The sequence below is a fragment of the Diaporthe batatas genome (assembly GCF_019321695.1).
Source record: "Diaporthe batatas strain CRI 302-4 chromosome Unknown Contig00007, whole genome shotgun sequence".
Lineage (NCBI taxonomy): Eukaryota > Fungi > Ascomycota > Sordariomycetes > Diaporthales > Diaporthaceae > Diaporthe > Diaporthe batatas.
Genome location: NW_025408554.1, coordinates 1,799,169 through 1,819,488, shown reverse-complemented (window position 1 = coordinate 1,819,488; position 20,320 = coordinate 1,799,169). Strand labels below are relative to the sequence as shown.

At 57.7% G+C, this 20,320-nt stretch overlaps 4 protein-coding genes across 4 annotated transcripts; 1 reads left to right on the top strand and 3 right to left on the bottom strand.

Annotated features, from left to right (window-relative positions):
• Positions 1 to 1,970: 1,970 nt before the first annotated feature.
• KVR01_006555 (uncharacterized protein) lies at positions 1,971 to 5,889 on the top strand (the record flags this gene model as incomplete). The annotated part of the gene is made up of 8 exons (XM_044787544.1): positions 1,971 to 2,739; positions 2,779 to 2,900; positions 3,057 to 3,288; positions 3,448 to 4,244; positions 4,812 to 5,354; positions 5,385 to 5,462; positions 5,554 to 5,727; positions 5,791 to 5,889. The coding sequence occupies 8 exons, from the start codon at positions 1,971 to 1,973 to the stop codon at positions 5,887 to 5,889; spliced, it is 2,814 nt and encodes a 937-aa protein (XP_044643986.1).
• Positions 5,890 to 6,497: 608 nt separating this feature from the next.
• On the bottom strand, positions 6,498 to 10,511 carry KVR01_006909 (uncharacterized protein). The gene is made up of 4 exons (XM_044794522.1): positions 9,654 to 10,511; positions 7,575 to 9,418; positions 7,364 to 7,516; positions 6,498 to 7,295 (listed from the first exon to the last, which is right to left on the bottom strand). The coding sequence occupies exons 2-4, from the start codon at positions 8,988 to 8,990 to the stop codon at positions 7,266 to 7,268; spliced, it is 1,599 nt and encodes a 532-aa protein (XP_044644340.1). The 5' UTR covers positions 8,991 to 9,418; positions 9,654 to 10,511; the 3' UTR covers positions 6,498 to 7,265.
• A 290-nt stretch (positions 10,512 to 10,801) lies between these two features.
• KVR01_006997 (uncharacterized protein) lies at positions 10,802 to 15,406 on the bottom strand. The gene has a single exon (XM_044786093.1). The coding sequence runs from the start codon at positions 15,299 to 15,301 to the stop codon at positions 11,678 to 11,680; it is 3,624 nt and encodes a 1,207-aa protein (XP_044644428.1). The 5' UTR covers positions 15,302 to 15,406; the 3' UTR covers positions 10,802 to 11,677.
• A 523-nt stretch (positions 15,407 to 15,929) lies between these two features.
• Positions 15,930 to 17,081, bottom strand: KVR01_006864 (uncharacterized protein; the record flags this gene model as incomplete). The annotated part of the gene is made up of 1 exon (XM_044785390.1): positions 15,930 to 17,081. One exon carries the CDS (start codon positions 17,079 to 17,081, stop codon positions 15,930 to 15,932), a length of 1,152 nt encoding a protein of 383 aa, XP_044644295.1.
• Between the last annotated feature and the right edge of the window lie 3,239 nt (positions 17,082 to 20,320).

Below are 20,320 nucleotides of genomic sequence, written 5' to 3'. Positions count from 1 at the left end.
CGATGATGATTGCAATGCCCACAGGGCACAAGCCAATGTGTGGTCAAAGGGTTTGTTTGACCCAAGCGCCCCCCAAGTCCAGCTGCAGTCCACGTTGTACAACGACTCGACATGTGTTTTGCTCCTCATTAATAAAAGCTTGTTGTAGGATGATCTGAGCTGGGAATTCAGAGACACAGGCCTGTTGTTATTCAAATCCATGTTGTTTACATGTCAACAGGACACCACGATCCGACACCAAGGCATCGACATCAACTGTGCAACAGTCAGTCATAAGAAGGCATGGAGCAGAGAAAGCACGTCCTTTCTCACTCTAGACCAAAACTTTCCACCGACCAGGGAGAAGTATGTACTTGATCGAATCATGATTCTATGAACATCAGGAGATGGGGGAGTTTGGAGTGAAGAGCGGGATAATGCTGGGTACTTCGTACGATGTAGGGTTCTCAAAATTTGGCCCATCAAACCCTTGTGGAAATGTACCACCAGTGTACCTGCAGGTGAGCGCACCTGCAGCCCCGCTACAGTGCTACCCGGTAGTAGCTCGTTCCAGACAGAACCTTTCGGCTGGTTGCAGGGGCACGCGTACTCCGTACAGGCAACGTCAATCATCTACCTCTACCTGCACCTCTAATCTTTACCTGCACCTGCACCTGCGCCTGCCTGCGTCTTACGCGACTTGACTGTGGGAAAAGGCTACACCCTCCAAGCCCATCTCAACATAAGACCAACTTGGTCTCTCATGCTTCTAAACCATTCCCCCAATCCAAGAAAGTGAGGCTTCTATTGTGGCAGCTTTAGCCTCTTCCAATTCTGTTCTGTTACTGGGCCGGGCCAGGCCAGGCCAGCGACGCGTTTGCCATACGGGCCGCCCTCAGATTTTCTGCCTTCTCCACCAGTCGCATTTCACTTACGGGTACCAAGCTATCAACCTCTGAGTTGTGCATCGTGCCAGAGGATTCCCCCTGCCGCTTTGCATAGCAGGCAGGTGCCGAATTTGAAGGCTTCCCGCTGACTTGACTTTCACACGCGCCTGTCGAGACCGGATCGTCTCCGTTCTCACTCCACCAACCTCGGATATTGTTTACCAGCAAATCCTGGGCTAGACTCTGGCCGTCCCTGTCCCACCACAGTAGTCAGACAACAATTCTTGACTGAGAAGCCTCGCTCGCTGGGCTTGACAGGCTGTCGATATACTGCAGAACCCCGAAGTCCGTCATTGTGGTCCACCATCTTGGGACTACTCGACCCCGGGCGAGCCGGTCAAATTCTCTGCTGCGACCTGGATGGCCATGGTCATCCCCAAGCATTTCTCCAAGTGCTGATTGAATCTGGCTGGAGGAGCTACAATGGATCTAATCGATCTTACATGTGAAAGTGATGCAGACATGGCACCCATCCATGGACGGACACAGCGCGTAGGGACCAACACCAACGCCTCACCACCCGTCAGGTTCTCAGAAAGCCGTTTCCAACTGCATGAACCGTCATCATCTCGTGGCCATGGCGTTCCAAGGCCATCTTCACGCTCGAGCGAACCGTCAGCATCCCGCTCCAGGACCCATTTGGACACCACCCCAACCAAGCCCGCAAAGCCGGAAACCTCTTCTGCAAGGGGCCATAGAGTTAGCAAGGCCACACCAATCCATCTCTCTCCAAGCCCAGCTATTCGGCTGGCTCATCCCAGCACCACGCCGCAGCCAAGCAGAGATACTGCGTCCCATATAATAGCTGGAGCCAGCCCACCCTTCCAGACTCCTACCAAGGATGATTGGAATGTAGACAAGATCGAACACGCGCTTTTCGATCTGTCAAACGAGCTTGACTGGAATCATTCCAAGCTTGTCAACTATGACTTGCGTACTGCCGCCGCACAGAACCCACCGGGACGACAACATGTGAGCTCGACTGCGCATCTGGCTGACCTCAAGCTGTCTGCGATGCCATATGAGACGTCACAAGAGGGCACTATGAAAGTTCATCTCAAGATACATGGCTCAAAAGATACGGCCCGCGCCAATTCTGGAAGGAAGAAAATGGCTTACGAGGTCGTCTGCATCAAATCTGACAAACCACGAGTCCCAGAGTACAAGTTCCACCATGTGGAGATCTCGAGGAATATCCTGACCCCGAACACCATGCTAAAATTCATCCCCCACCTGCGTGACATGAAAGACAACGAGGAGGAGCGCTATTCGAGGTGGATCAAGGAACTTGAGGCTATGGACGCCCAGTCCGGATTCAACGTGACGTCTCTCAATAGGGGCGACAAGATGAGGAAGCGACTTAAGGAAGAAATCGCCGCCGAGATCTCCCTCTACATCGATCGCTGGACTGCAAAACTCGGCTTGGACAATTGCAGCAAATCCTCCCTCGTCCGCTACATGGCTACACAACCTGAACACAACGACAAGATGACACCGCAACAAAAGAACACCATTATCAACAAGCTCGATGAGGTCAGCTCTCCACGGGCCACTAAGACGGCAAAGATGTTCACGGAGGCTTTCAACCACTTATGGAAGCACACCGAGCTCACGCTGAAAGATGTGCTCGCCCATGACGAGACTGTGGAGGCAGTCGTCGAGAACAAAAAGCTAGTCAAGGACGAAAAGCCAGAGGCCAAATCAAAGGTGGCAGAGCGCCTCTTGGAAATGGTCGAAAGCAACTTGCTTACCTACACTATCTTGGGCTGTTTATACTGCTACTCCCACTCGTGCGAGCATGGCGAGTATGACCGTGACAATCAGCGACGATCCCTTGGTGTCGACCTGATAGGAAGATTCGGTGGCTTGATGAGACAGAACATGGCCAAGCACCTGCGGGACCCTCAGAGTTCTGCAGGCAGATCACCCACTCGGTGTCGGAATCTCTGTTGGCAGGATTATCGATCTGGCAACGTCAACGCTGAAGTGGAACCCTGGACCGACGAGGAAGTCGCACTCCTCCGGGGTCTCTACGCTGCCTCAGCTGCGAGCCCGAGCCTTTGTACGAATCTGCCTTGTCTCGTGTCAACCTTACTGGGACGCCCGTGTTGGGACGTGTACCGGAAACAGCTCCAGCTTGGGTTGGACAAGTACGAATCACTGTACGAGCTCGCGAGTCCTGATCCTGATCCACCAAAGGTCAAGCCGTTGCCCTGGTACGATCGCCACCGGAAAGAACTGAAACAGGATTGGCAAGATCACCTGAATGCGCACGAGTTCACTCGCCGTGAGGTTAAGGATCCTTGCACCCACAGTGGACCGTGTGGCAAGGGTTGCCCATGTGTTGATGCAAAACTTCTGTGTGAGCGCTTCTGCCGCTGCACGGCGGAGAATTGCGCATACAAGTTTACAGGCTGTGCGTGTAAAGCCGAGGGCAAGACTTGCCTGCAATCGAAGAAAGAAGGGAAGCCTTGCATCTGCGTTCAGCTCAACAGGGAATGTGACCCAGTCCTATGTCAAGGCTGTGGCGCTTTCGATCGGGCAGACCCCAAGAACGCCCACGACAACGATCTGCACTCATATGGCTGCCAAAATGTGGCTCTACAGCGTGGCGTCTCCAAGACTGTCTTGCTTGGCGAGTCTCAAATCGAAGGCTGCGGGTATGGACTCTTCACAGCAGAAGACATCGCCCAGGATGAGTTCGTTATTGAATACCTAGGGGAGTTGATCTCGCACGACGAGGGTGTCCGTCGAGAAGCACGACGCGGCGACGTTTTCGACGACTCTAAACACAGCAGCTACTTGTTCACGCTCCTGGACTACGAAGGTATCTGGGTCGACGCCGCCATATATGGCAATCTGAGCCGTTACATCAACCACGCGTCTGAGTACGACAAGGTAGGAAAGAAACTGGTCAACATTGTGCCGCAGATCTTGTTCGTGAATGGAGATTATCGCATCAAGTTCAAGGCCCAGCGGGACATCAAGGCGGGCGAGGAGCTTTTCTTCAACTACGGAGAGAACTTCCCCAACCTAACCAAGAAACTTCTCGACTCTAAAGATGAAGAGAACCAACCGAAACGTGGCGGAACTGTTAGAGGACGTGGCGGCCGCGGCCGCGGCGGTCGGGGCAGAGGGCGAGGCAGTCTAAAGATTACTACCACCGGAACCAAGAAGGCGCCTAGAGCCACTCTGGAGGAGGAAGATGAGGTTTCATCAGTCGAGCCCGTCGTCATAGACGACCCAGACAACGAAGACGATGGGGACTTCCGGCCGGGACGGTCATACAAGCCCAGGAGGGCTGGGACTGTCTTGGGAGTGCGGGGCGGCCGCAAGCGAAAGAGGCTCACCTCGCATGGCTTGGATTCTGATGATCCGCCGCCTGCTCGCGTCACTAGAGGTGGACGCGTTAGAGCCAGGGCCTCTCGTGGGGTTCAGCGAGGTGGGAGTCGCGGTGGTCGGCGAGCCACAACAAAAGTCGATTCCATTACGACAACCGCAGCATTTGCCTTGGACGGAACAGACGAATCATCTAGTAATGGCACCGCCGCCTCTATTATCGAGGCCGCACCTACCATGCCGACCCATGCAATTCTCGGCACGCCTAGCAGCCGTACCGGACGTGGCAAGCGGCGAAAACACCTCGATGGGGATGAATCCGAGGCCGAGTTCAAGGTCCATATCCCCCGATCAGGCGGCAGCCAACATAGCCCCAGTGCGAGAAGGCGCACCAGGAGAGAAATCCAAGACTCAGATGATGAGATGGGGGACTTTGACCAAGGAGATGATTTCATACGCGGAGGCACCGCGGAGGGTAGTAGCCCTATAGACCGGTCACAGCGCAAGAGGCAGAGGCCGGCTAGGTACCGCGACTTGGGGGAGTAGGACTTCACCACGAAGCGTGCCCGGTCCAAACGCGCCGTGAACGGCATTTCCTTGCAAGGCAAACGCGGCGGAGAGAAGGGCGTGAGGGGGACGCTGTCGCCTGACGGTACTGAAATTACTTCTGAAAAGGACACTGTTGAGGAGAGCCATCGTAGCCCTGACGTCGAGCACTCTGGTCGGAATGCCGCAGCAAAGAAGGGCCCTCGCAGACAAATCACGAGGCGCAAGGATGTCCGGAATACTGCGGACCCCTCAGCAGAGACATTGCTCAACAGACAGAGATTCAACGAGGGTCTGCGGCGGGGCCTTCTACAGGCTGCAACAAATAATTCACCTCTGCCAGATTGGCTGCGTCAGCGCAAACAATACGATCGTGCCGGCGAATTCTACGCGCGTCTGAAGCCAGAGCTTGTCAGCCCTCGACGACGTGATCATGCTAAAATCAAGCGCATGCTCGCCGAACTCAATTCTTCGCAACAGCAAGGTGGGGAACATCATGGTGGAGCCGGCCAAAAAGCATCTGGACAGGACTCGGGTGATATAGCGGGGCCTGATGCAGAGGATGACGACTAGATATCGGCTGAATGGCCGGCCGAAGCAACGCACCAGCAGTTAACCAGCGTTGGGCGGCACATTCAACACTCTATGGACGTGGACCGAGCGGCATGAGACACCCAGACGGCCTGCGCAGAGGTCTTGTCCATACTGCTGAAAATGGCACTTTCCCTAGTGGCCACATCAGGCCCGCAGCGTTGCTGGCCTCGGCGACTTCGGGGTCCCCTTGAAGACGGAGCCGCTTTCCAGCAAGTGTGACGAGATCAAGGACTCGGGACGTCAGGGTGCATGGGCCCCTGCGCATGAACCTTGCTCTGCTGGAAGGATGGAACAGGAGAAAATGGAAGAAGGAGAGGAGCAGGCGGACCAGAACAGCGGAGACACCCTGACAATGGAGGCAGATGTGGGATTGAAAGGCCAATAGGTTGTGGACGATGATGATGATGATGACAGTGATGACGACGTCTTTGTTCGTCGTCGCAACCGGCTGTTGGTCAGGCAACAAATCGAAGAGGAGCTTTGAGGAGAGCATTCCATTGGTCCTGGTCTGAGGGATTTTGGGGCGGAAGACAGTTGCGCAGAGAACAAGTCGATGGCAGCATCTGCTCTCAAGGCTGGTGGGGGCATATGAGGAAGGTGAGAGATTGAAGAACAGTATGTAGAATTTCGCTAGTGTCGAACCAGGAGGCGTCGAACCGTGCAACAGACTCGCGGTTTTGACAGCAAAATCCATAACATCAACTATAGCTTAATACAGCCCGACGGATATTGTGTGCAACAGCCCAAGCCCGTCCCGTGTCGCGCGCTCCTCGTCCCAGTTTCTCTCGCAGCTGACCTACATGCATGAGACTGCATGGAAGAGCGCCTTTGCTTGCCCCTTACTCCGTCGGGATTGCTCATCTTTGGCCGTCACGAATAGACCTGAAGCAAAGACACCGGGTCTCATATCTATCACTTTCATCCGTGGTCGTGTACAGGGAAACGGTCTCTGGCGCAGGCGTTCTATTCGAGCAAGAATCAGTAGTCCCATTGGAAACTTTAGAGCATTCACACTGCTCTTTTCCTTCCTTCTCTTTTTGATAGGAAACTAGCAGACACCGCAAAAGAAAAGAGAACCGTTGGAAATGGTCATGCGAACAACAGCAAATGGAATTCCGCTATGGTGAAGACACCTCTGACAAAGTTATGTTGGAAAGCTTCCAATTGGGTGTGAAGAAAAAATACATGTGTACCCGTACAGGAGAATCGTCATCATCTTACACCATATCCATCACATCACATAGAGACGGCGTGCCCTGATCGGAAACGCCTGGCTCTTCTTGTAACAAGTCAACCACACAACTTGCTTCTGCCATCCCTTTCGATGCTGGTAGCCACCAACGTCGCTACAACCCATTGATACACACGTGCGCGCGCATACGCGTCCATGCGCCCTGTTATCATGCCCCCTTCATGTGCCACCTCAAGAGGATTGAGCAAACGGCCCGGGTGCACACGGCTAGCAGTAGACAGCCAAGGCCTCGAAGGCCGATCTCTTTCACAAGATCTGAACCCCTGATCCGACCACGGCAAACCGTGGTTGTTCTCCCGCCCCGAGTCGCTGACGGGCTGTGGTCACCATCCTTGACGCGTTCATAGCGTCGAGTGGACCTGGAGCTGCAAGCCGCGCTGCCTCTGATCTTTCCGGTCGCTGTTGAACCCGGTTGTCCGTCAATGTTCTCCTTATTGTTCTAGCCATGTTGCACTCGGAACGTTCTGGCTCGACTTATGCGATGCTATTGTCGAATATTTGTCCTTCTAGCCTTCTACCGGCGCGAATGGAAATTGTCTGTATGACATTTGTTGTATATAAGACCGCCCGGTCTTTTGAATTGTACACCACTCTGTTGGCGGCCGCCTTTAGACACTTTGGGGGTAGACGTTCGCAGGCTGCGAGGTGGGTAGAGTTAGTCATGGTGCTGTGGCAAGTAGTGAGTGGGATGTGAGCCGCGACGTACCGGACTGTTCAGCATTTGTTGCCTTTTGTTTCGGCCCTTTTTTATGTGGCTCTTCAGGGCGTTGGAGTCGAGGGGCTTCAGGAGCTCGAAACTACATAACAATTCCGAAGAGACGGACATGACGGCGCCCCAGTTGTCGAACTCACCACAGTACTAGAGCAGGTCAGTATAGGTACACAGGGGAGGGACGGGCCACGACGAGTTGGCTTACATTTGGCGCACTGAACACGGTGACTAGTACCCTGTCCGTGAAAAACTCATACCCATCTTCAACAACCATGTGCGCACGACAAACAAGGTCAAAGTCATGGGTCGTGAGGAAGTCTGTGATGACCTTCTTCCCAAAACAATAGCTGACACCTCGCTCATTTGCTTCCCAGTCCGCATCCATGTCAGCCGGGTCAGACCACAGCAGATCGTTCAGTAGCCCATAGTCGGGTACATCGGTTGGTCGAGCGATGTTTCGGATGTCGTCCATGTCCCTGAGCGCAGGCGACAGGCCGCCGTGCACACAGAAGATCTTGCCAGCGACAATGGCGGCGATTGGAAGGGTGTTGAAAGTGTCGATAAAGGTCTTCCAGATCTTGACGTTGCACCTCCGTTTGCACTCGTCGTAAAATCCGTAGACGCGCGTGACGTTGGCGCACTCGTGGTTGCCACGGAGGAGAAAGAAGTTCTCGGGGAACTTGAGCTTGTAGCAGAGCAGGAGGAGGATGGTCTCGAGCGATTGCTTGCCTCGGTCGACGTAGTCACCCAGGAAGAGGAAATTGGCGGTGGGTGGGAACCCGCACATTTCGAACATACGGATGAGGTCCGTATACTGCCCGTGCACGTCGCCGACGATCTTGACTGGCGCGTCCAGTTCCAACAGCGCAGGCTGGGTCAGAAGCACCTCCCGAGCACGCTGGCAAATAGCCACAATCTCGGCATTCTTCAGACACACGCTCTTGGTCACCTTGCCGGCATAACCAGCGTCCAGCAATCGCTTGATGAAGTCATCCAGGTCGATATCCTTGATCTCACTCATGGCGACGCTGGCAGACTGGTCTTGACCGGGCGATGTCCCTCCGTGAACTGGATTGACCGAGTTGTCGCGCCTGACCAGTATCGACTGGCCTGGTTGCTGCGCCTCGCCGTTTGGATCCGGCACCCCTGATGGGGGCGCATCGGACACGTGGTCAACCTCGCCCGACGCCTGTGCGGCGCTGACATCGTGCTTTCCTGACATGCCGGAACCAGACTGGATGGGGGAGGGAGGCGGTTGGGCCTCGTCGAGGGGAGAGGTCACGCCGGTGTCGATGGACGAGGGCGAGGTCGGGGACACGGCAGGATCCGAGGACCTGCTGCGGGAGAAGCGGCCACTGCGGCCGGACTTGACAGACCCTGCATCTGATTTATCGCCGGCGTCACCATTAGACAAGAGCGCCGAGTTGCGCGGGCTATCGGTTTTGGCGGACGAGCCCGGGATCTTTGAGCGGAGAGTCTTGAAGGACCTCGTCGAGTCCTTGGTGTCTGACTTGCTGAATGACGGCAGGGACTGCAGGCCGTCCGGGCTGCGGTCGCCCGCGCCGGCGGAGCTGTTGGGCCTCGGCGTGCTGCTACCGTCCTTTGATGGCTGGTTTCCCATGGCGAAAATGGGCGTGGCCAGGTGTGGGCGGCAAGGTCAGAGAATCCGGCAGGCTAAACGGTGTGCGCGTGTGAGGTATGTGGGCGGGTTGACAATGCCACGATAGCCTATCGCTGCACCCGTTTTCGCCGTGGGAAGGTGGTGATTGTGTGTTGTGAGCCCGTGATGCGCGAGGTGGTCCTAGGGGGGGTGATAGAGTCTGACGAGGACAGCCACGAGACGCGTGGCAGTGGTGGGGCGTCGAAGGCGCTGTATGGACTCCGTGTTTGGTGACTGGTACGCGGGTCGCGGGGAGGTGGTGTCGAGAGGAGTGGATGGATGGGTCGGCGGTGGAGAGCGAGGATGACGAGCGGGCGTCGACGGTTCGAGGGCGATGAGGTCAGGTGAGTGGGCCCGAGCAGGGTGGGGGAGCGATGGGCGGAGGTGGTCTAGACGCCGGGAGGGCAAGACAATAGTTGTCAGCCTTGCGCTGGTATGGCAGGATGGATGGGCGGGTGGCGACGGCGGGGTGGGTGACGACGGAGCGAGGAGGCTGTGAATACGACGGTGCAGGCAGAAGCTTGGGCCGGGGATTCGAGCGGGAGATACGGGGAGGGTGGACGGAGGCGGGCGTAGAGACGGGCCAGCCAAGCAGGGGCAGCAGGGCGGGCGTGCCTGACTCACCGTTCGGAACACCGAGAGCGAGCAGCAGGCAGTGAGTGGGATGTAGAGGCAATCAGGAAGGAAAGTCGCGGGGGTCGGGTTGTTTTAGGACGGGCCAAAGTGTTTCGTTGGCGGTACCTCTGTTTCGGTCAAGGAGCGCCTCTCTTTTGGGAGGGGCTGGCGGAGTGGGTTTTTGGCCGGTCGACAGACAGCCGAGAGACGTGCGTTGGCTGTAAGGGAGGCAGGAACGGGATGAGTCCTGCCAGGGGTGAGGCGGGGGGCAGTTGCCAGTTGGTGGTGCGTGTGGGCGTAAGAGTGTGTGAGTGTGTGAGTGTGAGTGTGTGAGTGTGTGAGTGTGTGAGTGTGTGAGTGTGTGAGTGTATGGGCGTGTGGTTGAGGCTGCGGTGTAGCGAGGAGCGAGGCCCAGGAGCAGAGCCTGGCTTTGTTGCGATGGATCAAATGGGACAGCAGAGGGAGAGGAGGGGCAAGGCTTTGTGGAGTTCGGCGCGGAAGCTTGGGTGAGTGACGCTGGGCTGGGCGCTGGGCGCCGGGTCCGGGAGGATTGGGTTAACTGCCTCTACCTAGGTACGGAGTACTTGGAGCAAGCTTGGGAGAGGGCGCCCTCGAGCAGAATGTTTCAGAGGGGGGGTCGGACCGACATTGAGGTCGGGCAGTCTGGACGGGCACTCTGGACGTCTGCTGTGCTGGTGCTGTGCTGGTGCTGAGTGGCAGCCGGGAGAGGGAGAGCAGAAGGACGGCCATGATCTTGGTTCCAAGAGAGGCTTGGCGAGCATGACTGGCGCCTTGGGACCTCTGGGCGCTCCACGACAGCGGTCCGCCAGCAACGCCCGTGTCCAGCATCCCAAAGGTCGGTCTGACTGACTGCACCTTCCAGCGATGGAGACGCGGGGTGCCGTTTGACAGTCACGTCCCCCTCGACACCCGAATAAAAAGTACCTGGGTACCTAGGTACATCTTGCTGCCCGCACCCCACCTGCCCACCTTCTTGCCCCAGGCCCGGCCCAGCCGCACCACCCAACATGTCTATTTTGATAGCACCTTGGTTCGGCCAGCGTCCCGCCCGTGCAGGCACTGTCCATGGACCGATTTCCCCTAGTCCAACTGGTAATAAATGCTGATTAGTTTACAATTACGACCCGTTCATGGCTCTTCAGTCCGTTCCCTGCGCCGGTGCGGACGAGCCACCACCAACCCAACAATGGTCTGTCTGGCAATGCAACATGCGCCCCCAATGATCGTTTTGTGGGGATATCGTCCGGCTTGCTCGTTTGGCACCAACTCCGCTCCGTCCCCCAGCCTTATTATTAGAAGGCCATCGTCGCCAGGAACAGCGCCAAGCGGGCCTATGGGCTTGGCCACATGAACAAGGCCTTGAGGGGGGAGGGGGAGGGGAGCACCGCATTGAAATTCAATGCCGTCCATCTTATCTTGCCCGCAGACAGAGAGGCAAGCCACAGAGCGCCAGCCAGCCGTACAAGGCAAGCCACCCGCTGCTGGCAGCTCGGGCGGACGGTTTCAACCGGCGACGTGCCAACGGACTACGGAGTACAACCTCTTGCCCTCGATCTGTCATGGGAGCACACGGAGAGTCATTCACCTCGCCGCCACGGGGACATCCTTGCCCCAACTCCATCAGCCGGGGGCCGTACTTGGGCCGTGCAGATCAACCGGCCGTCTGCGGGTTGAGCGTGTGCGCTCGTGTGCGGACTGTAATACACACTTGTAGCTTTCGCCTCACCTGCAGCCAAGTCCACGGTAAAGTTGTATACAGTATACCGCAGCACTTGCAGCTGCTTGGGGCCCAGGGCTGTGGAAACTCTGGCTCTCGAGCCACATGCTCTTGTGCGCCAGGCCCCATGGCATGGGTTGCATCGGCCTGGTGCACGAGCCCGGATATCGTGAAGCTGAGCAACATGTATCTACAGGAGGAACAGGGGCAAATAAATGCAAGGGGTCTAGTAAGGGCTGTCTAAGGTCCATAACATGCCAGCCAACAACAGGGTGAACGCGCAGTCAAGACTGATCTATACACCCCAAAGCTCCATCCCAACCCCGACGGCGACCACCCTGCCCTCGCCCACCTGCTCGAGGTCCCCACAGTCGGCCACGGCGCTGTACCGGTCGCCCACCAGTGACACCTTCCCCAGGGCGCCCCCGGCCCCGACCGCAGCCACCCAGGCCCGGACCCTCTGGTCGTTGCTGGCGGTGCACAGCATAACTCGACACGGGCCGGCCGCGCCCCCGCCCGAGTCGACCCTGGTGATGCAGAGGCCTGTGATGGCGGCAGCGTGCGCCCCGCTCACCAGCGACCGGGACGTGATCCTGAACTCCGCGCCTGCCGTCCAGTCAAGGCGGGCGTATCCGATGGCGTTGTCGTCGCCGCCGGTGAGCACGGCATACGACCCCCGGGAGGACCCCGGGTGGCTGAGTGCTCTCAGGTCGATGCCTTTGATGCCGCTCTGGTGTAGCCGCTGCGTCTCGAGCAGCTCGTACTCGGCGGCTGGCATCTGTCCGGGCGTCGTCGCTATGCTCGTCGCCTTCCAGACGGCGAGATGCCCATCTGTGGACGCCGTCAGGACGTGCAGGCCCCAGGGCCCGCCAGACTCCGGCTGGACATGGAGGTGCCGGATCTGCATCAGGCAAGCGCCGGTGTAGCGGCCCTGGGCCAGAAGCGCAAACCCCTCGTCCTTGGAGTACCGGTACGTCTTGAGCGTCGAGTTGGACAATACCAGCGACAGACAAAGAACCTCGCCGCCCTTGTCCCCGCCATCGTCGACCGCGCTCACGGTCTGTACGTCAAAGCTCATTATGCGCAGGTCCCCGTCGCGCGTCTTGTCGGGATATACCCCCTCGCACAGCACCGTGATGCCCTCATACGCCGTGTGCTCCAGCTGTGCGACCCTCCAGATAAACATCTCCTCGCCCCCGCCGCTGCTGACCAGGTAGTTCTCACCCGTCCATCTCAGGCACTGGATGCCGTTCGTGTGCCTCTCCACGACGGCCAGGCAGCTCAGCCCCGGGCTCGGCCCTCGGCTGGCTCGGTTACTGCTGTCGACCCGCCATATCCGGATGTTTGTGTCCTCCGCCCCCGTCGCCAGGAGCCCTCCCTTTGCCGCCGCCCCCGCCGCCTTGATCTCCCTCCCGTGGCCGCCCGGCTTGAGCGAGCGCTTCGAAACGCCATCCTGCATGTAGACACAGGTGCGTGACGCCCTGGTCCATATGAATGAGACCCTCTCGGGCGAGGCCGGGTCGACGTGGAAGGTGAAGGCACGGTGGCCGCCGCCGCACTCGACATTGGCGAGCTCCTGCTGCGTCGTCTCGTCCCACACTACAAATTCCCTGCTGCGAAAGCCGCAGAGGATGAGATGTGGCTTCGAGCCCGGATCGGAGGTCGTGGTGGTGAAGAAGCCTCTTTCGATGATGGGCCCCAGCGGCGGGACGGCTTCGTGGCGGAGAGAGAGGCTGACGGCATCGTCAGACCCACAAGCCTGCTTGGTAGTTTCGTAAATCCTGTAGCGGCCGTCTCGAGAAGTCGTCAGGAAGTAGGGACAGGGTAGACCGGTCCTTGCAGGTAAGGGTACGATGCTGGAGACCGAATCTTTCTGGCCAGGGCGGCTGGCGTGGGCTACTCTTCGGAAGCCTCCCCTGCTTTGGTCCAGTCTGTGCAGCGAGAGTGAGCCAATGCGAGAGCCAAATATTATAAGATCCTGGCAGATCCCGGCTGCAGTCGGTATGAATCCTCTTTCCAGTTCTATGCAGACTTCATGCACAACAACTTGCTCTGCCACAGGATCCAGCAACAGGAGCCTAACTTCTGAGCTCCCCATGGTCGTCACGGCGGTCGCTACTTGGCCGGACACTGCCTCGCAGAGCCCAAGCCTACAGAAGTCTTCCAGGGGTAGAACAAACATATCGGCGACCTTCCGGTGCAGTTTGATAACCGGTCGAATATTATCGTTGACATAAACATAGACTTGTCCACTGGGAGACCCGATGAGCGTGGTATCCGGCCCTGCGTTTCGGACAGTCTGGTAATTTCTTAGATCATCGCATGTTGATTGAGGCACTGCACATTCCTTCCAGGACGCCCCAGCGGTACCCAGGGATCCGGCCAAGATGCGTCCTGATGCTGTCGTTGCAACGACAGACGTTGCCGATGGGAGTCCGTACATGTGCAGTGGCTCGCTGTCGACGGGACCACTGTCAGCCAGATAACGAGCATTTGAGCTGGTCTGGCCGGCTGGGGGTTTGCTCGAGAGCGCCGAGGCTTCATGAGTTTGCAGAGCGGAGGCGGCGTCCCCTTCGAGCCGTGTCAGGCTCTCCTCCACAAGCTGTATATTGCCATCACTGCCACCAGTAGCAAGGAGCTCTTTCTCTGCCGACGACGGCGCGGGGAAATGCAGAGCGCTCGACCAGACGTGTTTCCCATCGTGGTTGTGGAACGTCGCCCTGTGCGTGAGACCGGCCACCAGAACCGTGTCGTCTGGACCAGGCGATCCATTCCCGCTCTTCTCGTCAAACTGAAGCCTCCACTTCTGCGCCGTGCCATCCTCGCCGAAGGAATACAATGCCAAGCTCCTAAGTGCCCCGCCTGAGGAAGTATAGTTCATGCTCTGCGTAGAAAATCGCACGCTCCATATCCTCGAAACATGTCCCATGGCCACCGCCAGCGGTTTCGCAGAAGGGTGACTGGCCATAGCCTCAAGCTCCGTGGCAGATAAGTTCTCGCCGAAGCCCGTCTCCCTCGCCTCGGTGAAAACGCGATCGGCCAGGCTCTTCCTCCGGGCGGAACCCGCCTCGGAAACATGCCACACGCGTACCGTCCGGTCGTCGCTGCAGCTCACCAGCAGCCTGGACGGTGCATTGGTCGTGCGGTCTATCACGACCTCCGGGGAGAAGTCAACGCCGAAGATGGAGCCCTCGTGGCCGGTGAAGACTTGCAGGACCTCGACCGCCGCCTCGTCATCATGGTCATCCCCGCCGGCGGTGGCGACGCGGCACTTCCACACAATGATCTCCCCGAACACGGTCCCCGCCGCGACCAGTACCTCGCCGCCGAGGGTCCACCTGATCTGCGCCGAGTACAGGATCGGCCGGGACGGGGGCGACCTCAGCTGCCCGAAACCCCAGCCGCCGCCGGCGGGCCCTCGGGCACGCAGTAAGGGTATGACCTCGTTGTGAGCCGTCACGACCGCTGCCAGGCCGGGCTGGTGGGCTGACACGGCGCCGTGGTAGATCCAGTCCGGCGCGCGCAGCACCAGCCTCTCGGGCACGGTGTGTTCTGCGGTACAGCCGGGCCCGTCCTCCCCGTCCTCCCCGTCGCGGAGAAGGCCGGCGAGCACCGACGCCGGCAGGACCGTCACGAGCGGGCCACCCCAGATGAGCACACTGTCCGACGAGGCCGACTCCTCCTCCTCCCCAGTGGCGCTGGGGGCTGAGATGCCCTGGATGGGCTGCGCGGCGAAGACGCGAACCGTGGCGCGCAGCAGCCGGGTCTCAGCATCGTAGACTTTTAGGCAGGTGTCCTCGCCCGAGAGGACGTAAAGCGGTCCGCTGCCGGCGGCGGCCGGCGGCCTGAAGAATGCTAGCGCAGTGATAGGGCAGTGGACATGTTGCCGTTGGAGACGGGGCGGCACATGGCGGTTCATGTCGTAAGGTCGTGGGTGCGGGTGTCAAGAAAATTATGTACGGGTGGGTGAGTCAAAAATTCGGCGGCGTGCCGGTTTGTGGCTGCGATCGCGTCAAGACCAGCGAGGCGACGACGGACTCCAGACCGCGATCTGTGTCGTGCATCAATCATCCTCAAATTCTGGTCATGGAACTGCTTATATGCTTTAAGAAACCTGTCAATGTCTTGTGCATTTTTTACTACTCAGAGACGACTGCAAGCCGTTTGCTAACGACCCGAATCCACCAGGCAAGTATCCACAAGGGCATATCAAATGTCTGGGCCGCATTTTATGTTTCTAATACTTATGATTTCATTTCTTCCCGGGGTTTTAGCGGGTATCATATCCTGTAATATTAACAGTCTACCTGGCCCAAATTCGTGAAAATCCTCCCTCAACCCTCCCGAGGGATTAAAAAGTCGTCATAACCCAACATGCCCTATCCACAGGGCCCAAAACGCCATACATGCAAGTAGAAAACACAGGTTTAGAACAAGTTGAGGAGCATTTCCATCCGTGGCGCTCAACGGCCCAGGGCTGCACTGCTCTTTGTACATCCGAGAAAGCCCAAACCCCGCGGATTGGCTAGATCTCCAGTGGTGGCTGCTTAAGAGCGGTGCTGGTAAGGCTCGTAGGCCAGGTCATTACGACCAGTCCGGGGGTTGCCGTATGCGGCGCCCTGGCCAAAGCCACCACCGTAGGCAGTGTTGCCGTACGCGTTGTCATGGCCACCTCCGTAGGCGTGTTGAGACTCGCCCAGGGGCGCGTAGGCACCAGACATGGGTAGCTTCTCGGCGTCGTCGAGGTGCTTGTTGCGGCTGAAACCGGCGCTCTTGCCACGGGACTTGTTGTGGTCGGGGGCACAGCAGCAGATAGTGAACATCCAGAAGAAGGCCGCACCGATGGCGAAGGCGGCCCCAATCCACGCGGCGGCCAGGAACTTCGTGTTGATGGAGCCGGTGACGCCGTACACCTTGGCGGTACCCTCGACGGCACCGACAACGACAGAAGCCATAGCAGTGGCCAGGGCAGCGGCAGCACAGACGGCAAAGGCGGCAAAGGCCGAGGTGATGAAGGTGCAGCACGAGAAGGCCCGCGAGCAGTTGGCGAAGATGCCCAGGAACAGCGAGACTCCGAGGGCGACGTAGGCGATGATGAAAACGACCTCGGTCCACTTGGTGACGGTACTGAAGGTATTCATGGCGGTCTTGATGCTGTCAGGAATGGTGACATTCTCGCCAGAGGCACCGGCGACGGAGTCGAGCTTGGCCTGGAAGTTGGAGCTGGCGTTGGAAGCCCAGTCGAACTGGGCCTTCTCACAGGTCTTGTCTCCAGAAGCAGCAATCTCGCAGTAGCCCCACAGGCTGACCAGGTAGGCGTCAGGCAGGCCGAGGTCGGAAGCTGTGATGTTGGTACCGCTGGCAATGCCGGTGATGGAGGACTCGACGTCGGCAAGGGAAGAGGCGCCAGCAGCCTGGGCGGAGTCAGTGGCACTCGAGACGAAGTCGGAGGCACCGCTAGCAGCACCGCTGGTGGCAGCAATAATGGAATCCGAGAGATCACGCTGGTGGAGGCCCCGGTCGCTTAACAAGCTGGTGATGGAGGACGAGCTGATGGACAGATCGGTGGTGTTGACCTTGAAAAGGTACATGCTCTTGTCGGTAACCCCCGAGAGACCAGCGACCAGCAGGGCGATCAAACTGGCCACTGTCAGGGCAAATGGCAGAGCCACGCAGAATATCCTTCCTATGTTACCCATCTTGGCGTGTTGTTATTAAGTCCAAAGAGGATCGATCGGTGGAGAGTTTGCAGGCGCGTAGTATGACGTCGTCGCTATGTGAGGTGTCACTCGATTATGGGACCTTTGGCTTGGTGAGGTCGTGTGGAAAACACCAACGATGGAATACCAAACCCTGTTGAGAAGTTGTCCAGAAAAAAGGGTGAGAGCGAGAGAATGAGAGAGAGAAGGACAGACGTGAGACATAAACCAGCTGGCAGAGGGGGATGAAGCAGATAAATAAAGACTGACGTGCAAGGGCCTGGCGGTGTTGGCTGGGTTTGGGGCTGGGGCTGGGGCATGCCAGGCTTGGGCAACACACCAGGCTGGGCATGGGCAGGCCAGGCCAGGCCCGAGGGTGGGATATGTGTGGGCGGTGGCAGAGTGGGCGGTGCCCTTCAACGTCACCCCTGCCAGGTACGGGGTCCCAAGCCTGGCAGGCCCACTTTTCTCAGCTGTGGTTGTCTGGCTTGTTGCCGCAGCAAGAAAAAGATTTGCTGCCCAGCCGAAGATCGCTTTGTGATTGTGTATTGCCAGTGGCGCAGTGACTAGCGGCCCTGCCAGACGACGGCCGCCGCTGGTGTATGCTTGTGCACAAGTGCCACGCTGGGAACATCCCGACGTCAACAGATCTCTGTTTCCCCTCTGCAGCAGCTCGGTGACGGAAGGCTTGGCTGGCGGTGCGTTGTCTGCAGAAATCCCATCAGCTGCATCGGATTTTGTGGGTGGGGGGGAGGGGGCATGACGAATCCGGCTGAGAACTCATCCTCCGCATTCTACTGTGGTTCCAACTAGCACATGTGGCTGTTGTGGTTATTACCGAGTGCAGTACTCGGCTGTTGTTGGCCCGTTGGTTTGTCGGCTTGTTGGTTTACACAAACAGGGTCACCGGGCCTTGTGTAGAGCGGCCGCTTCATGGGATCCATATCAGACGCCATCAGACACGCCTCGCAGCACCCTGCGACGGGTCTGGCTGGCCTTGACCTGCGGCTGGACAGGCATAGACCGTTCGTTGTCTGCACGTTGGCTGCGGGGCGTCGTCCCGGTGCTGGTTTCCAGAAACACAAGCTGACAAGCCACAACAACTACTTACATACACCAAATTATAATCCACATGCTCAGCCAACGAAGCTACGAAAGGCAAGGCTGACGCAGCACAGGCAGTCGCATGAGCGATCAAACACCAAGTGCTTACCCGCCGACCAATGTCGCTCAGTCGGCACTCTGGACCCTTCTCTTGCTCTTGGCCTGGGCAGAGATTCTAGTTTTTTCCCTTCCTCTTGCCTGAAACCACCAAGACACCTTGGTTCAAGCACCTGGTGTTTGCGAGGGATGAGGTCACCGCTAATGCCACCTCGTGCTATTATTGCAAGGGATGAGGGCCCTCGATCGGCAGCTTGATTCGACCAAGCACCAACTTGATAAAGTGGCAGACTGGCAGACTGGCAGACTGGCTGCCGTGATCCCAGGAGTCTTGAAATACGAGCTCGCTCCCCGACCTGATGATGTGCAGGACTGCCAGATGACGATTTGCTTGCACGGCCGTCCTCTGCTGTCTCGTCTCATCCTGGAAACCGCGTGCAAGCTGGCTGGCTGGCAGGTCCGGCGGGCGTCTGAAGGGCAGCCTCGCCTGACTCGTTTCATCAACATTGAGAGGGGGTCCACGCAATTCCAACCCGCCACATTACGACAGCTGTACCGAGTTACAGGCACGAGCCGAAGGCTGTGCAGGCCTAGCGGGCAAGCAGGGGAGAGCTCGGACCACCCCACGCCCAGCCCCGGCTCCTTGGGGGTGGTCGGTGACCAAAAGACCTGAAGACCCTGGGGACTTTTTAGCTCGTGGGCCTCCCTCCGAGCGCTGGCTAATAATAGCACACCACCCTGCAAGTGTCCAACGCCTTATGAAATCATAACGCCGTCCAGGCTGTGCGTGCGCTCCGGGACTGATTTGCCCCCGAGCCTCTGAGACACAGCAGGCAGGTCCGATGCCTCGGCCGGCCGGACCACGGCAGAGAGGCCTGACACTGGCCGCCTGTTTATTCGGCCGTCAATCCGAGCTGCCGACTGCAGGCTCAACCACGCCGTACCCCCTTTCTGCCAGTGCCAGGCAACGAGACCATGGCTTACCTCGGGTCGGCCGCATGTTTTTCTTTGAAGGGAGGGGTGGGCGGGCGACATCGTAGCCCCGAGACAGGCTTGGCCGCGTCTCTGGGCCCTTGAACACGGACTCTTTGGCCTCAGGTTCAGAGAATCCACCCGCCGGCCACGAATCGGTGTGCTGGACCCTGCTGACTCGGGAAGCTCTGAGCTGGTCTGGCACGGTCTGGCAACCAGCACCGTATTTGCAGTCTTCCTAGGTGTCTCTTCACCTCCTGGGAAATTGACACCTTCCGCTAGGCGAGTTCGGAATAGCGGCCAACCAGGCGTTCAGCATCAACACGGCTTAACGAAACAATACCACACTAAGTACAGCATTCGTCGACAATAGGTGCAGCGCAGATTAATCACGGCCTTGGGAACGTCTTGTTCTTGGTATGCACCAATATCACAAATCACATGAAGCGGGGCACCATAGCATTGTCACCGCTTTTCGACAGCTAGGCTCTAACTACACGTCGTTCCTGTCAAGCTGCGTGCGTTGAGGCTCTCCTCCGCTATCTCACAGGCTCCAACATATTGGCCATATTGAGAGTGAGAGCAGGACAGTTGGCTCAGCATTCAAGCTAGTAGATTCAGCATCTGGTGTTCAGGAATGAGGCATGCGTCCGTATTAATCATCTTTCCGTTTATCATGACCATTATCGCTTGCTGTCGGGACTAAGAACAATCACCAACCAAGCATGGCGGAGATTCACACTTATATCCTGATCCTTGCCTACAGAATCCATTCTCATGATATGTAATATATCTCAATCCCGTCTCTTCCAGGGTTGTGTATTTGGATTCGCCATCTGCTCATTGTCGATGCTTTCCCAAAATGTTGACGTCATCTTCTAATGTTGGGCTTGTGTCGGCTTGAAAACTCAAGTCATGCCAAAGCCTGTTTCAGAAAGCCCAGATTCGCTTCACCAGGACTATCCAAAGCATCTCAACTCTTTGGGGAATGATGTATATAGTAGAAGCCATCAGCGCCAGGCTACTGATGCAACCAGACTTGATTAAAACGGTATGATACGAGTTTAATGCGAAGTAGGTCTCTAGGAGGTAGATTGACCATTAGC